At 38.5% G+C, this 17,929-nt stretch overlaps 2 protein-coding genes across 2 annotated transcripts in view; one reads left to right on the top strand and one right to left on the bottom strand.

The window, feature by feature from the left end:
* The window catches only part of LOC117293718 (adhesion G-protein coupled receptor G7-like), a 40,150-nt gene extending 22,224 nt beyond the window's left edge, over positions 1 to 17,926 (top strand). Inside the window, exons 11-17 of the mRNA XM_033776140.1 lie at positions 726 to 962; positions 7,556 to 7,677; positions 9,749 to 9,848; positions 11,149 to 11,317; positions 13,610 to 13,676; positions 15,700 to 15,970; positions 17,571 to 17,926. Coding sequence (XP_033632031.1) covers positions 726 to 962; positions 7,556 to 7,677; positions 9,749 to 9,848; positions 11,149 to 11,317; positions 13,610 to 13,676; positions 15,700 to 15,970; positions 17,571 to 17,822 — 1,218 coding nt within the window. The 3' untranslated portion in view covers positions 17,823 to 17,926. The remainder of the gene's footprint in view (positions 1 to 725; positions 963 to 7,555; positions 7,678 to 9,748; positions 9,849 to 11,148; positions 11,318 to 13,609; positions 13,677 to 15,699; positions 15,971 to 17,570) is intronic.
* Positions 3,928 to 7,052, bottom strand: LOC117293719 (putative nuclease HARBI1). Its single transcript, XM_033776141.1, has 3 exons — positions 6,115 to 7,052; positions 5,734 to 5,997; positions 3,928 to 4,548 (listed from the first exon to the last, which is right to left on the bottom strand). The coding sequence occupies exons 1-3, from the start codon at positions 6,903 to 6,905 to the stop codon at positions 4,536 to 4,538; spliced, it is 1,068 nt and encodes a 355-aa protein (XP_033632032.1). The 5' UTR covers positions 6,906 to 7,052; the 3' UTR covers positions 3,928 to 4,535.
* Positions 17,927 to 17,929: the final 3 nt, after the last annotated feature.

Below are 17,929 nucleotides of genomic sequence, written 5' to 3'. Positions count from 1 at the left end.
ATGACTTGCTTGTAGTCACAAGTTACCCCTTAAATTTGAGTTCCTCAGACTATAGAGACAGTTGCTACATATGTCAAATGGTTCGGGGAAAGCTTTTGCATGGCAACCTCCAGATGAGCAAACCCTGTACCATTGTGCCATACACATCCATTCAGAATTGCATATGGGTGTTCACTGTCTCTTTAAAGCCATTGGACCCTTTCACAGACTTACAAATAACTTACAGGGTTTACAGATGGTAGTGGTGAAAGACTTCTCTTAAAACATTATTCCATGAAATGCTTTACTTTTTGAGAAAACAGTAAAACAATATCAATTCTCAATAACCAGAATTACCGATTTATTTTAAACACATGTTATGACACGGCAAAACGTGTGGATACAAGGGTGGGTTTTTCCCGTTATTTTCTCCCGACTCCGATGACCGATTGAGCCTAAATTTTCACAGGTTTGTTATTTGATATAGAAGTTGTGATTACACGAAGTGTGGGCCTTGGACAATACTGTTTACCGAAAGGGTCCAATGGCTTTAACGTAACTAAGCAAAAGCTTGCCCAACTGTCTTGATAGTCTAAGGAGTTCAAATTTAAGCTGTAACTTCTAATCAAGCACGTCATTGTATCAGACAATAATCAAATCTCACACGCAAATGGCATTACAGAGCTCCTTGCCACAAGACCCAGTAACTCAAATAAATATCAGTGTGAATCGTTTCACTACCACAGGCACCTGAAAATGCCACCGATGCAACTTTAAATTCGACAAAATGTGTGTCGTGGGATTTCACACTTGAAGATGGTGTTGGTGATTGGTCAAGTGTAGGATGCAACTATACTGGAGCTGAAGACGGCAGCTTGTTCTGCAAGTGCAACCCCGTAACCCAAATTACTGAAATGGTGCGTCCGGACACTGTGGCACGCAAGAGTAAGCGCGTCCGTGCAACCAACTTTGCTCTTCTTTTGGTAGGTTGTTATTTTTATTTTTATTTTAAGATTAATAAAGTAAGGAACACCTTTGGTAATCAAGCTCAAACTTTGCATGTATCCAAGTTGGGATTTGTTACATCGAAAAAATTAGTTCACACCACGATGGCGTCATCAAGCGTCACACGACGTCGCCTTAAAGGTGCAGGTTCATGATCTGTATACTGAGTAATAAAAGCTTTGTCAAGGTGAAATGAAGCTTACATGTATTCAAACTGCGATGTCAATATAAACCACAAGGGAAACTGACTGGGTAAATTTTGAAATGATTTCTGGGGTTGAACAAAGAATTGACTAGAGTGGGATTAGAGCCAACGACCTCCGGGTGTGATCCCTAGCTCAGTTGGTAGAGCGCCGGCACGTTAATCCGGAGGTCGTTGGTTCGAATCTCACTCTAGTCAATTCTTTGTTCAACCCCAGAAATCAAACTGGGATGTGTTGCGACAAAACATAGGATTCAAACTGCCTCTAGCTACCGGGCAACCTCGGTAGTCTAGTTGGTAAGACACTGCTCTAGAATTGCAAGGGTCGTGGGTTCTAATCCCACCCGAGTAACATGCCTGTGATATTTTTTCACAGGACTCGGGAAAGTACTGAGTAAACAGTGCTAACACACATCGGTGTATGGGTAAAAACCAAAATTAATAATCTTTATCCCCGATGCAAATTTAACATCTATTATATAGTTGCGGTACCCGCTGCCAAAACATAGGATTCGAACTGCCTCTAGCTACCGGGCAACCTCGGTAGTCTAGTTGGTAAGACACTGGTCTAGAATTGCAAGGGTCGTGGGTTCGAATCCCACCCGAGTAACATGCCTGTGATATTTTTTCACAGGACTCCGGAAAGTACTGAGTAAACAGTGCTAACACACATCGGTGTATGGGTAAAAACCAAAATTAATGACAAAAAAATTGAACAAAAAGTTAAGTCTAGTTATTATTTCTGGTAATAGAAACCAGATACCCTCATGAGTGAACTTATAATCACTGTAGCTTGTAAATCACAGTTCGAGCTTCCTGCAAATGTGAATGTGATACAAACATTGAAGTCACAAAATTGCAACAAATAATTTGCATCAGTTGACTTGTGATCAACTCATGCGAAACATTTGCTGCGAAAACAGCCCTGTGACGTTGAAACTTGCCACGCATTTGCATTCGCAGGAAGTGTGACCCAGGCTTTAAGCCTGGAGAAACCTGTAAATAAGGGTGCTAGCAATGAACCAGAAACACCAGGGTTAACCCCTACTGGAATGTTCTGGGTTCTTTGATGTGTGCATGGGGCCTACAGCTTAATGTCCTATCCCGAAGGCAAAGCAAAGCCAGGGCCTGGGGCGGTATTCACGAACCTTAACTTAGTGGAGTACTTAAGTTTTCACTTAAGTCTAAAGCACCCCGCTAACTTAAGTGGGGCGCTTAAGTAGCTATTCACAAAACATCTAAGTACCCCACTTATCTTAGTACCCCACTTAAATCAAAACAAGTTAAGTTGTTTAGATCAAGTAAGTGCACATGCGCACGAAGCATACGTCATCAATGGTTACCATGATGACTCAGGAGCAATCAATCAATTATCATTAGGCCTACCCCGAGACGAGAATGTTATAATACATTTTTTTCACGACAGCGGTGCCACAAATTACAGAGGGAGTTGATAGTTTGAAACAAATTAATTGTGTTTTCTTTGTTATTTTGTGCGTTGGCCTCATGTTAGAACGCGCGCGTCCACGCACAATATGAATTTAGGCATGTATTAATGGTAGAAAAATAGTATGTTTTAACACTTAAAAAAAATGTTACACGCGCGCGTTTTAGCACTACATAGTTTAAACAGTTGTAATTAATTGTATTACAACAATGGCCGCAACCTTGAAGGAGAAAAATGTCCGGAAACCAAATTTTTCCGAGAAGGAGAAGTTGCTCCTTCTTAGTGAGTGGGAGAAGCGGGCCGATGTGCTCCGACCGAAATTTTCGTCAAAGGTCACGTCCCAAATTAAGCACGAAGCATGGCGACAAATTGCAGAGGCCCTTAACTCAAGCTTCCCGTCAGTCCGTCGAGATGTGCCGGAACTTCAGAAGAAATGGCAGAACATGAACAGTAAGATGAAGGAGGAAGCCTCCAAATACCGAAAGGAATCAGTCAAAACCGGTATGTAGTACTCATTTGTTTTATTGTTTTAAATGAGTGAACTATACAAAATACAACAAAATAAGTACAGATAGTCGAAATTGAATAAATACATTTTAAAATTACTAACCAATAGGCATAACTACACTTAAATAAAAGAAATTAATAAACGAAGAAAATAATAATATGATTAAAACAATATTTCAAATGAATAATAATATTAATAAATAAATAAAGAAACAAAATTACAAAAAATAACACAAAATATAAAATAATAATATATAAATAAATAAGTAAACAAATAAATAAATAAACAAATAAACAAATAAATAAATAAATAAATAAATAAACAAACAAATTAATAAAACAATATTATAATACACCAATCAACCAATCAAATCCGTTCACAAATCAATCAATTAATGGGTCAAAAAACATTTGGGAACTTGTAACTTATTTATCATAAACAACATACTCAACGAATAATACCTCCATAAAGAACACCTCCTCAAAATAATCATTAGCATAAAACCTTACTTGGTAACGAGCAATCTAATAGTGAGAGGTTGATATTATAAAACATTATGACAAACGGCTCCCTCTGAAGTGACGTAGTTTTTGAGAAAGAAGTAATTTTCCAGGAAGTTGATTTCGAGACCTCAAGTTTAGAATTTGAGGTCTCGAAATCAAGCATCTAAAAGCACACAACTACGTGTGACAATGGTGTTTTTTCTTTCATAGTTATCTCGCAACTTCGACGACCAATTGAGCTCAAATTTTCACAGGTTTGATATTTAATGCATATGTTGAGATACACCAAGTGAGAGGACTGGTCTTTGACAATTACCAATAGTGTCCATTGTCTTTAAGTTCACTTAGTTATTATGCACACTTAACTTGGAAAAAGCACACATAATGTTTGATATTGACTTTTTAGAACTTGCAATTTTGGGAAACTCTCAACAATTTTAAAACCGTTTCTTTCAAGGAGGAGGACCTGCCCCACCTGATCTGAGCCCAATGGACCAAAGATTGATGACCCTGATAGGAGAGAACTCTCCAACTATCGTAGGGATCGTTGGTGGCATTGACAGCCTCCCTCCTGATGATAACTTTGAGCCCGCAGTCGCCACATCAGCTGCTCATGGTTCCATTGCTGATACACCGGATGACAGGTAAATATAGTTACTATTATTGCTTATAAACACTTATAAAAAAGGCGGTGTAAATAACTGGTAGTCAAGCAAATTCAGTGACGTGTTGCTTTTAAACAAAGCGTTTGAAATTAATGATAACTGGTATGGCGGATAGTTATTACTAGTTAAAGCTTATTACGTATTACTCAAATTATTATTTTTTTTTTCCTTCAGCACTTATACTGAGTTGCCAGTCACATTTGGACCATCATCGTCAGCGTGTAGATTATCGATGGTGCCTACAAAAAGAACAAGATCAGAAGAAAATGAGGAGGAGTACGGAAAGCTGCTCAAGCTGGAACAGCGGAAATGCGAAGTGGAGACAAGAAGAGCAGAGATAGAAATTGAGAAACTTCTCATAGAGAAAGAGATGATTATCCTCAACATGGCAGTATTGCAACAGGGGTTATTAAACCAATAAGTTATAATTATTTGTTGTCTTATCTATTATTTATTTGCTGACGCTTTTTTGTACATTTGTATAGGTTTTGCCTGTGATTTTCGGGCAACCATATCTTTGTGTATAAAAAAAAATATGAACAAAAGTTAACAATGTTTATTGTCTCTGAATTGCCCTGTGTGACAAAGAATTTTGTTTGCAGTCGTGGAGCTCCGTATAACTATGTAGAGTTATGATTTGACTGTTTTTGTGTCGTGATAATAAAATGAATTTGTTCTATGAATCGATTGAATATGAAATAACTGTCATTTTTGTTGTCATAGTTATTTTGAAGGTGGTGTTATAACATAACGTTTTCTGAAATATAACGTTTTTCAATTAAAGGGTCTGGATGGGTACCTTCTGAAGGACACAAAACAAAATGTCCACAGATTCACGCGGTTTGAAAATAATGATGGTAGAAGGCTTCCCTTAAAATAGCACTAGGTGGTAGTCGAGCATTGATCTACTCCTCACCTGTGGCAATAATTTGTGGGTTTCTTCTGATTAAATTATAGAGCTATAATTGTTACGGGTGTAAAGAATATTTGGATGATGAGTGGGCTCAAACAAATCTTAAAAACAGATGGTACAATTTAAATATTTTATTTATTATTATTTATAATCCCTAGCCATCCCCCAAAAGTAAAAAAAGTTGTGTTGTTGACAAAAATTATGTTGTTTACATTACATCCTCCTCCTACCCGGCCCGCAAGCACAATAAGTTTCTAGCGCCCTATTTTATTAGACAATATGTATCAAAAATAAAATGTATCAAAATGTAATTGTATCAAAATAACGCAAATTATTTCATGAACTTTGCCGACTTGGTTATTCAGTCAGTCATTGATTTTTGTGTGCAAAAAACAACAGTGACACGTCAGTTATGCTTAGGTCACGGTGTAATGCAGACCCGGGTGGTGCTCTCTCTTTTTTGAGAGTGGAAACGTAAAATTCAGAATGGTGGATTATAACTTAAACTCACTGGAAATAGGTGTGAACTACGTGGTTCCTGACTAGGTTGCCATCATCGTGGTGCACTGGTTGTTCTGGCTGTGGATGTGGAGGGTTGTTCATGTGATCCTCTTCAATGTCTGGAAGGCCTCGTTGCTTTGCAATGTTGTGCAGCACAGCACATGCAGCAATCACTCTGCACGTTCTTTCTGGGGACAGCCTTATTTCACCATGAAGGCAGTGAAAACGACGTTTCCACTGCCCAATCGTCCGTTCAACAAGACTTCGAGTTGTTCTACCAAAAACACAAAAAGACGCAGCTTATGTCAACGTGTGAATATGAAATTTTGTGAAACATGAATTTATAATTAAAACAAAACTTAAAAAAGTATTGCGAAATGAAACAACTTACTTGTGTGCACCGTTGTATCTTGCCTCTGCACGATTTCCTGCCTGGAGAAACGGTGTGAGGAGCCATGGTTTTGACGGGTAGCCAGTGTCGCCTAACAGGTAACCTTCCTCGTTGTTTTCCCCTCTCCCCGCCGGCCGGTGGCGCCCAAACACGTCCGCTAATCGGCTCTCTCGAAGCACTCTTGAGTCGTGGGTACTTCCCGGCCACTGGGCATTTATTTGCGTGAACACACACCTATTGTCCACAACAACTTGAACATTTATGGAGTGGTAATTTTTCCTGTTAACAAACTGCTCTTCGTGTTCTGAGGGTGCCAAGATTCGGACATGAGTTCCGTCGATGAGTCCAACTACGCCCGGAAATCCAGCGATGGTGAAAAATCCCCTTTTGATATTTTGTTCATCTGCAGCTGCTGGCCACCTTACAAATTCAGCAAGTTTTCTAGCTAGACTTGATGACACAATGCTGACTATTCTGGATACGGATGACTGAGAAATTTTGATTGTGTCTCCAATAGTTCTTTGAAATGTTCCACAAGCATAAAACTGCAATGCAATTATGACCTTGATTTCTGCGGGAATAGCGCAAGATCGTTCCGTTGGCGACTGAATTTCCTCTCTTAACAGCTGAGAAATAAATAAAATACCGTTTCTGTCGAATCTATACCGCGAGTAAAGTTCACCGTCAGTAAAATCTGCTAAAGGATTACTCCTTTCTCGAAATACTCGCTCTCTACGAAGAATTCTAGCCTCAAAATTATGGCGGTGTGCGACATGCAAAAAAGCGGCCATGACACCCTAGTGCCCCGCTTAAGTCAGCTCGGACCACACTTAGACTTAAGACGCGAAAGTAAGCGGGGCACTTAGCGCAAACGCTTTGTGAATACCACTTAGTCGGTGAGATTCGTCTAAGTTGGGAATTTAAGTGGGGTGCTTATTATTTTGTGACTTAAGTAGTTTCGTGAATACGGCCCCTGGACTCGAACCCACACTCTGCTGATAGGAAACACCAGAGCTAAAGTTTGGTGCTCTTAGCCGCTTAGCCATGAAACACCAGAGGGTTACAGTCAAATAGAGTTTTGTGATGCACTCATTTTCACTCAGAAAGAAGTAATTTTCCACGAAAATATTTGAATTTGATTTTTAGACCTCGGAGTTAGATTTTGAGGTCCCAAAATCAAGCATCTGAAAGCACACAACTTCGTGTGGTAAAGGTGTTTTTTCTTCCATTATTATCTCGCAACTTTCGACTACCAGTTTTCACAGGTTTGTTATTTTGTGCATATGTTGAGATACACCAAGTGTGAAGACTGGTCTTTGACAATTACCAAAGGTTTCCAATGTCTTTAATCGGACATTCACGTAGAGAATTCAAAACCATTATGATTGAAGTGAACATTCTTGAGTAATTTTTTTGTAATTCTATTTTTTTCACATAACAGGACTTCAATGGACAGAAACTGCCTCCCCCTGCAGCACGGGCTCTGCAGTTGATCAGTCAGATTGGATGTGCCTTGTCAATAGCAGCTCTGACTATCACGCTGGCTGCATATCTCTGTATCAGGTACAAATATTTCATCTTCTATTTCCTTCCTAATAATAAAAATAATAAATAATAATAATAGGTTTTTTGTAATGCGCCAAATCAATCTTAAAGGCAGAGGACACTATTGCTAATTGTCAAAGACTAGCCTTCACAGTTGGTGTATCTCAACATATGCATAAAATAACAAACCTGTGAAAATTTGAGCTCAATCGGTCATCGAACTTGCGAGATAACAATGAAAGAAAATACCCACCCTTGTCACACGAAGTTGTGTGCGTTCAGATGGTTGATTTCGAGACCTCAAGTTCTAAATCTGAGGTCTCAAAATCAAATTCATGGAAAATTACGTCTTTCTCGAAAACTATGGCACTTCAGAGGGAGCCGTTTCTCACAATGTTTTATACCATCAACCTCTCCCCATTACTCGTAACCAATAAAGGTTTTATGCTAATAATTATTTTGAGTATTTACCAATAGTGTCCACTGCCTTTAAGAGATGTTCAAGGCGCAGCAGAGACAATGTAAAGACAACATGACCTTATTCTAGTGCAGTCTTCATGGCGTGTCGCGGTCAAGCTGATTAAAGCACTGGTGTTTCTGTTCAGCAGAGTGTGGGTTAGGTCGTGACACTTCTGTCCTTTAGCAAGACACTTAACCATTATTGCTGCGTCTTTCGGACAGGACGGAAAGCCGCAGGTCCCATATGTTGTGTAATGCACCTAAAGTAACCCAGTGCACTTATTTTTAAAACGAAGGGGCTCATCCCGGTGTTCCTGGTTTGATTGGCAGCATATTGTGCCACAGCACCTTGTAAACCACTACATGGTGCTGTAAAGGAATTGGTTTCAAACTTCAATACTTAGCTCAACATACCTTGCAGGAAAAAATACTGGACGCTTTGATACGCCCATAGGGGTGTGATAAAGCGCTTTATCTTCAAGTACGCGCTAATCCTCCAATCAGATATGCAGAGTGGAGTGGTGATAAAAACCTATATTGCACGGCTAATATCACTAACTGCGCCTTGTGTGTTCTATGTCACGCGCCAAGTTTGCTAAGTACGTTATCACACGTGCGCTCGTGACAATACGGAAAATATAGCGTGTCTGCCTCGTTAAATATGGGACGCAGAAGCGCTATATTTTTCCGTATTCCACTCGCGCTTGTGTGATAACTTACAATATAAGAACCAAGTATTATTGAAGATAAACACACTGCCATACACACCCCGGGGGTACCCCTTCTCTTTGCAAACTAATACGGTCGGCCATTTATGAAATTCAACTCCCATAAGTGGCCGACCAAAAGGAAAACCGTGCAATTTCGAGACATGTTTGTGTGGATCATTGTATTCTACTTTTACAAGATCTTTCTATCTATAAGCATTTTATAACAAATGGTTACAAACGCTTTTCAGAGACCAACTCGACCGATCCAAGGCCGATCCTGAGTGTGGGTTCGAATCCCGGTCGTGACACTTGTGTCCTTGAGCAAGATACTTTACTATAATTGCTTCTCTTCACCCAGGGGTATAATGGGTACCTGCGAGGGTAGAGGTTGATATTGTGTATGAAAAAGCCACAAGCGCCTTACAGGCAGCTCAGGGCTGTATCCTCCCCAGGGAGCTGAGAAACATTACAGGAATGTTATTGGCCCTATGACCAGGGCACTAATGTAAAGTGCAATGATACGGTTATTGTGAAAGGCGCTATATAAGAATTTGTTATTATTATTATTATCAATCGTGTACTTATTAATGTTGTACCAATGTTTTTAATGTGCTTTTTTATTAGAGAGTGTTCAAATTTAAACTTATGTTTTTCTTCTGTTCATCACCAATCGTATACTTATTATTACTTTACCTTTGATTTTTAATGTGCTTTTTAATAATCTTTCATTGTTTTTAATTGATTATCATTATCTGTAATAGTAATGTTAAGTGCATTGAGATTATTTGTTGATATAATGCACTATATAAGATTTAAATATTATTATTATTATTATTATTATTATTATTATTATTATTATTATTATTATTATTATTTTTATTATTACTTATAGTCTTCAACTGATTATTTGGTTTTCACAGGCAACTAAGAACAGGCAAATCTCGAAAGATCTTCATCCATTTCTGCGTCTCGTTGCTGTTGTTGTACATTGTCTTCCTGGCTGGTGTTGAGAACGCTGTGGTAAGTTTCCACATTCATTTGGTTTCTGTCTTATCAGTGCGGATGTACTTCTTTACAAGAGGGAAAAGGTGTGTTAACCGCACTGGACGTGTTTGGTATTTGTCAAAGACCAGTATTTTCACTTGGTGTATCCAGACATGCATACAATTTTGAACTCAATTGGTCATCGAAGTTTGTGTGCTTTCAGATGCCTTATAAAAGGCTTTTAGATGCCTAGTAAAAGGCCTCAGCTGAAGTATTGTATTATTGAGTGAGAAGTTACCTCTTTCTCAAAAATTATGTCAGGGAGCCGGTTCTCACAACGTTTTATACTATCAACAGCTCTCCCATGCTTGTTATTTTGAGTAATTACCAATAGTGTCCATATGCATAAAATGACAAACCTGTGAAAATTTGAACTCAATTGGTTGTCAAAGTTGCGAGAGAATAATGGGAAAAAAAATACCCTTGTCGCACAAGTTGGGTGCTTTCAGATGCCTTGAATTCGAGACCTCAGCTGAGGCCTCCAATTCAATTCAAATATTTTAGTAAGAAATTACTTGTTTTCTCAAAAACTCTGTTACTTGAGAGGGAACCGTTTCTCACAATTTTTTATACTATCAACAGCTCTCCATTGCTCATTACCTAGTAATTTTTTTTATAACAATTATTTTGTGTAATTACCAATAGTATTGGAACAATGTGGGGGCACTCTCTGCCGTGTTTCAGGCATTATAAACTTTTGTTTCGTGAAGGTGCAATTTTAAAGTTAACAAAATGAAAAGATTGTTTTAAAAAACAAATTGTAAAAAGGGCATCAAGAGCAGTCAGGAGTCAAGAACCACCCCCTTTAAAGGCAGTGGACACTATTAGTAATTGTCAAAGACTAGCCTTCACAGTTGGTGTATCTCAACATATGCATAAAATAACTAACCTGTGAACATTTGAGCTCAATCCGTCATCGAAGTTGCGAGATAATAATAAAAGAAGAAAAAAACCTTGTCACATGAAGTTGTGTGCGTTTAGATGCTTGATTTCGAGACCTCAAGTTCTAAATCTGAGGTCTCGAAATCAAATTCGTGGAAAATTACTTCTTTCTCAAACTATGGCACTTCAGAGGGAGCCTTTTCTCACAATGTTTTTTACTATCATTCTCTCCCCATTACCCGTCACCAAGAAAGGTTTTATGCTAATAATTATTTTGAGTAATTACCAATAGTGTCCACTGCCTTCAAAGGCACTGTTAATTTACTCAAAATAATTGTTTTTATTGGCAATAATTTTAAGAGTGATTGCCAGATTATACCTTCTCCTTTACTAGAGCTCGAAGGTTGCCTGTGTGGTGGTGTCTGCCTTACTTCACTATCTGCTCCTGAGTACAATGATGTGGATGGCAGTCGAGGCCAGAAACATGTATGACAGCACGGTCAACGCAATGAACCCTAAGGACGTCCACTACTATATGCTCAAGGCGTGTCTCTTTGCTTGGGGTGAGTAGTTCACAGCTCGGGCTATCAATTCTTACCTTCAGGCTAAGGCTGTGCCCGAAACGGCAACCTCGGCTACAGCTACAGCGAGACCAGGGGCCAATTTCATGGCGCTGCTTACCATAAGCACAGAATCAGTGCTTACGGAAAACAGGGAAGTTTGGCTGTGCACAAATGCATTTTGAGTGGACAATTTGGACACCCAGTTTTACATTTTCCAGCAAATTTGGACACCCCTTTACCAAACCCTTATCAAACCTGGCTTCAGCTCCTCAATTATACTTTGATATTTTCCTCTTGTAGCCCTTTACCAAGCATGGCTTGTTTTGGGGCAAACTTGAATAACAGTTTTTGTTTACTTCAACATTTCAGTGTCTTCAGAAAGTACCTGAAGCTGAAATTGTATTCTTTGATATGCTCATATTTATTGTGATATTTTCTTTTGGTGGCGATTCTGAAATGGTTATCATGTTATAATGAGACATCTGTGCCTCTGAATGTCCACAATGTTGTTGCTGATGTATATCAACCATGTGTTATTTTGTGTGTGTGTATAATATTGCTATTTTGTTCTCTCTCTGGTGCATTTGAGCAAATTGTTTCTGCTGATATTTCTTGATAATCGATGCCTTTGTGTGTATTCTGCAATTGTCTTTTTCCCTGTGTATTTGAATGTAATAATTTTGCTGATGTTTCTTGATGATGTATTCTTTTGTGTGTATAATATTGCAATTGTGATATTTTCTCTGTGCATTTGAGCAAAGTGTGACTGCTGATGTTTCTTGACAATTTATGCCGTTGTGCTTTAATATTGCAATTGTTTTTTTCTCTGTGTATTTGAACATAATGTTTCTGCTGATGTTTCTTGATGATGTATTCTTTTTTTGTGTATATTTTATTGCAATTGTTTTTTCTCTATATATATTCAAACAGTGCTCTGCTTTGTCGTAAGAGTACTATCAAAGTGTGAAATTACTATTGCCATTATTATTATTAGACCAACTTGTGGTCTAATGGTCAGACGTCTGCTATAGAATTGCAGAGGTCAAGGGTCTTTTCTTTTTCTCTCTGTGTATTTGACTGTAAGGTTTTTGCTGATGTATTTTCATAATGCATTCTTTTATGTGTATAATATTTGCATTGTTTGTTCTTTCTGTGTATTTGAACTTAATGTTTTTGCTGATGTATTTCCATAATGCATTCTTTTATGTGTATAATATTGCAATTTTTTGTTCTTTCTGTGATTTTGAACATAACATTTTTCAATCCCACTTGATTAATATAGGTTTTCTCGGTCAAAGTTGGCAAATGAGCAGTCAATTTCATTTTCATGCGTTCGAATTAAAACTGTTTTGCCTCTCCAGTTGTTACTGCGTTTCAAATTCAGAATTCGGCCGTTCAATTTCGTTTTGAGTCGAGTCAAATTCCTTTAGCACTCTGTTCAATTTAGCGTATCGTCATTCTTTTTCGTGACACACACGCCTCAAGAAGCATCTGCGAATTTGAATGCTGCTTTGATGAATTGTTAAATTGAATGATTATTTTGTTAAATCGAATAACGTAAAAGTACATTTGACTAGTCTTAAAACGAAATCGAATGACGTTTTTCAGTAGCATTTGATTTCGTGCGAAATAGAATAGCTTGGTGGTTATGTTGATCTCCTCCCACCCCCCCCCCCCCCCCACCTACCAAATAACATTCTGTATTTCTGCAATTGTCTGCTCTCCTTTTTTAACCAATTTCTGTTGTACTAGTGTATCTTGCATTTAGGTGTTCAGGACAACAGCCCGGAACGCCTCTTATTATTGTTTTGATTTATTTTGTTTTTGCTTAATTAGGCCTATAATATTGTAATCATGTCATGTTAGCATTGCCCTGTGTGTTCCAACCCCCCCCCCCAAATTGTTTTGTTTTGCACCGATGCAAAACAAAATGTATTAGTCCAGTGACTTTACTTTTTTGTATTACGCTCAAAAAGTGATAGGCCCATTGCATATTATTTCATAAGTTAAAACAGCGCCCTCCACTGACTTAAATGAAGCCCTGTCATTGGCCAAGAGGTATGCATGGCATGTGCCTGCTTGCGTAATTCAATAATTTGACCTCCATAGTTTGTTAAAGTTAAAGCCAAGTGTGAAATGAATAATGTTAACCAGATAGTCATCATATTAATTTAGGTGTTCTTTAGTGAGGCCTACGGTTATCGTATTAAATTTGAATTAGTAAAGTTATCTTAAATACAACACGTTTACCACCTGAAACATCCTAATACGCTTGTGACTTTTTCTTACCAGGGTCTCCTTTGGTGGTGGTTGGGATCACCGTAGGCGTTAAGACTGATGACTACTGGAATGAGGACTAGTAAGTACATGTGCATAGGTCCTCTCTTCAAGTAAAGGTATCAAAGAGTACTAGTAAGTAGGTCCTCTTGTTAAGTAAAGGTATCAAAGAGTACTAGTAAGTGGGTCCTCTCTTCAAGCAAAGATATCAAAGAGTACTAGTAAGTAGGTCCTCTCTTCTGGTAAAGGTATCAAAGAGTACTAGAAAGTAGGTCCTCTCTTCTGGTAAAGGTATCAAAGAGTACTAGTAAGTAGGTCCTCTCTTCAAGTAAAGGTATCAAAGAGTACTAGTAAGTGGGTCCTCTCTTCAAGCAAAGATATCAAAGAGTACTAGTAAGTAGGTCCTCTCTTCTGGTAAAGGTATCAAAGAGTACTAGAAAGTAGGTCCTCTCTTCTGGTAAAGGTATCAAAGAGTACTAATAAGTAGGTTTTCTCTTCAAGTAAAGGTATCAAAGAGTACTAGTACATGTTAGTAGGTCCTCTCTTCAAGTAAAGGTATCAAAGAGTACTAGAAAGTAGGTCCTCTCTTCAAGTAAAGGTATCAAAGAGTACTAGTAAGTAGGTCCTCTCTTCAAGTAAAGGTATCAAAGAGTACTAGTAAGTAGGTCCTCTCTTCAAGTAAAGGTATCAAAGAGTACTAGTAAGTAGGTCCTCTCTTCAAGTAAAGGTATCAAAGAGTACTAGTAAGTAGGTCCTCTCTTCTGGTAAAGGTATCAAAGAGTACTAGTAAGTAGGTCCTCTCTTCAAGTAAAGGTATCAAAGAGTACTAGTAAGTAGGTCCTCTCTTCAAGTAAAGGTATCAAAGAGTACTAGTAAGTAGGTCCTCTCTTCAAGTAAAGGTAACAAAGAGTACTAGTAAGTAGGTCCTCTCTTCAAGTAAAGGTATCAAAGAGTACTAGTAAGTAGGTCCTCTCTTCAAGTAAAGGTATCAAAGAGTACTAGTAAGTAGGTCCTCTCTTCAAGTAAAGGTATCAAAGAGTACTAGTAAGTAGGTCCTCTCTTCAAGTAAAGGTATCAAAGAGTACTAGTAAGTAGGTCCTCTCTTCAAGTAAAGGTATCAAAGAGTACTAGTAAGTAGGTCCTCTCTTCAAGTAAAGGTATCAAAGAGTACTAGTAAGTAGGTCCTCTCTTCAAGTAAAGGTATCAAAGAGTACTAGTAAGTAGGTCCTCTCTTCAAGTAAAGGTATCAAAGAGTACTAGTAAGTAGGTCCTCTCTTCAAGTAAAGGTAACAAAGAGTACTAGTAAGTAGGTCCTCTCTTCAAGTAAAGGTATCAAAGAGTACTAGTAAGTAGGTCCTCTCTTCAAGTAAATGTATCAAAGAGTACTAATATTAGGATGAGAAACTGGTCCTAACTTAGGATGGGTTCAATGCGCCCTAAACGTCTATGGATACGAAACTTAACATGTCCTAGGTCATTAGGTTAGTCCTAAGTTTGGAAGAGTTTGGTGAAATCAACGGCTGGACATTATTGGTAATTACTTAAAATAATTTCTAGCATAAAAATAAAAATTTACTTGGTAATTAGCAACGGAGAGCTGTTGATAGTATAAAACATTGTGATACCCAGCTCCCTCTGAAGTAAGGTAGTTTTTGAGAAAGAGGTAATTTCTCACTCAATTAATAAAAGATTGTAGCTGAAGCCTTTTATTATATGTTTGAAAGTACACAAAATGCAATGTCCTTTCTTTTATTATTCCCTTGCAAATTCAATGACCAATTGAATCCAAGTTTTCACAGACGTGTTATTTTATACATATGTTTGGATACATCAAGTGAGAACCGGTCCTTGACAATTAAGGCCGAGTTATAGTCGGTCGCGCGATGGTCGGGCGTCGGAAATCTAGACGCGCAATCATAAAAAGACACGGTTTTTAGGCCTCAGTCTTAGGATTGCACGCAAGACTTTCTGTCGCGCGACGATCGCACGACTGACTATAAACCGGCCTTTAGTGTCTAGTGGCTTTAAACTCTAATCCATGACAGTTTAAGACTTACAATATTGAATTGGATTCAAAAATGTATTCTTACTTTCTTTCTTTTTAGTTGTAGCGTAGCTGCAACTTTGACGATGTATCTCGGTCTGCTGGTTCCAATCGGCCTGGTCCTCCTCCACAACATCATCACCTTTGTCTTGGTCATGCGGAGCCTCTTAAAGGTCCAGGAGGAGTCCACCTCAGAGCAGATCTCCAAACGCCTCCAGAACGCCATTGGTATCTCGGTCCTGATGGGCCTAACTTGGGTCTTCGCATTCTTGGCCATTGATGTCGCAACCTTTACCTTTCAGTTGCTCTTCTGCATTGCCAATTCTTTGCAGGTAACTGATGTAATTTATGGTGTTAATTATTCTAACATTCAGTATAGTTCATGTTTATACAATAAAAAAAATTAAAAGATAACAAATTGTGTGTGGGTGGTTCAGAGTTAAGAATATTTTTTTTTTTTTTTTTTTTTACCCATATACACCTTTTTAAACTCGCATTCCTGAGCTCTGTCAAAAAAAAAATCACAGGCATATTATTTGGGTGGGTTTGGACCAACGACCTTTGCAGTTTTAGAGCTGTGTCTTACCAACAAGACCACCGAGATTGCCCAGTTTGAGGCAGTTAGACTTCTATGTTTTGGCAGCGGGTACCGCAACAATATAATAGATGTTTAATTTGCATCAGGTAAAGAATATTAATTTTGCGTTTTTACCCGTACACCGATGTGTGTTAGCACTGTATACTCAGTACTTTCCTGAGTCCTGTGAAAGAAATTCAAAGGCATATTACTCAGGCGAGACTCGAACCAAGGACCTGTGCAATTTTAGAGCAGTGTCTTAACAACTAGACTACCGAGATCGCCCGATGGCTGTCCAAGATCTTCAATTTACAAAGTAAAAATTGTTTGTTTAAGCCAAGAAAAGCCATTGGAAACTACTGGTGTTGGAGACATTTGCAAGCTTTGATCTAAGAAATCTGTTTCACTTGAGGCATATCTTTGTTCTTGTATAAAGATGACATTGCGAAGCTATTCTATATTTAAAAAGTTGGGGGGGGGGGGGTCGGCTGAGTCCAAACAGTTTGAAAAAATAAATTGAACATCAACTATTTTTATGGCCCCATGCAGTACATTTAGCCTAAGGCGCAATAGCTAGAGATTTTGTAACTGTTTGGAATTAATTGTTTTATATATTAATACTAGTTTTGGTTTTACCCATATACACCAATGTGTGTTAGCACTGTAATAATAACAGTAGCTTCTTATATAGCATTAGGTCCGTCACGCAGTGACGCTCATGGCGCTTCAACATTATTACCCCTGGTCAGAGATCACTGGGCCTTAAATCATTCCTTAAACTATCTCAGCTCCCTGGGGAGTATACAGCCTGTGCCGCCAAAAATGTAGCACAATCAAGGCTAATCAATCACAAGAACCAACTCTGCCCTCACAGGTACCCATTTACACCTGGGTGGAGAGAAGCAAGTATAGTGAAGTTTCTTGCTCAGGGACACAAGTGTCACGACCGGGATTCAAACCCACACACTGCTGAACAGAATCACCAGTTTACTCGGTACTTTCCTGAGCTCTTTGAAAAAAATCACAGGCATATTACTCAGCTGGGATTAGAATCCACTACCTTTGCATTTCTGGAGAAGTGTATTGCCAACTATAGATCACCGAGATTTTCCAGTAGCTAGAGGCAGTTAGCGTCGTATATTTACACAGCTCGGGAAAGTGCTGAGTATTCAGTGCCAAACACGCATCGGTGTATATATGGTAAAATCAAAATGAATAATCTTTATCCCCATGCAATTTTCCATCCATATAAAATTAAGATGTCAGTTTTTTGTGGCAAAAAAACCGAACCAAGTATGCACTATTACATGGTTGTTTCTTTAATATATTTCTTGCTATGCCTTTGTCTTTCACAGGGTGTGGTTATCTTCATCATGTTTTTCTTGCGCCCTAAAGAGGTCCGCAAGGCAGTGGCACCGTACCTTGGGTGGCTGTTCTGCTGTCTAACGTGCCGTACCGCGTCCAATACTAAGACAGAAGATGTGGGCCTCGCCACCATTACTGGTGGAACAAATGTGACACAGTATGAAAATTCTGTGAGCGGGAATGATAACCCACATTACGAGAGTCCTTCACCTGTATATGAAAGAAGTATAAATCCACATTGAAAGGTATTTTGAAAGCTCTCTTTTGAAAGAAGTTTTAAAGACACTGTACACTATTGGTAATTATCAAAGACTAGCCTTCACAGTTGGTGTATCTCAACATATACATA

This window comes from Asterias rubens, chromosome 8, assembly GCF_902459465.1.
Source record: "Asterias rubens chromosome 8, eAstRub1.3, whole genome shotgun sequence".
In the NCBI taxonomy this organism is placed as follows: domain Eukaryota; kingdom Metazoa; phylum Echinodermata; class Asteroidea; order Forcipulatida; family Asteriidae; genus Asterias; species Asterias rubens.
Note: the sequence above shows the minus strand (reverse complement) of the source record. Positions and strands in the feature narration are given on the sequence as shown.

Bases quoted from the DNA above. Each gene is read 5' to 3' on its own strand.
- LOC117293719 (XM_033776141.1), bottom strand. From the start codon at position 6,905: ATGGCCGCTTTTTTGCATGTCGCACACCGCCATAATTTTGAGGCTAGA. The intron at 5,998-6,114 runs GTAAGTTGTTTC...TGTTTTTGGTAG, and splicing joins AGATACAACGGTGCACACAA to AACAACTCGAAGTCTTGTTG.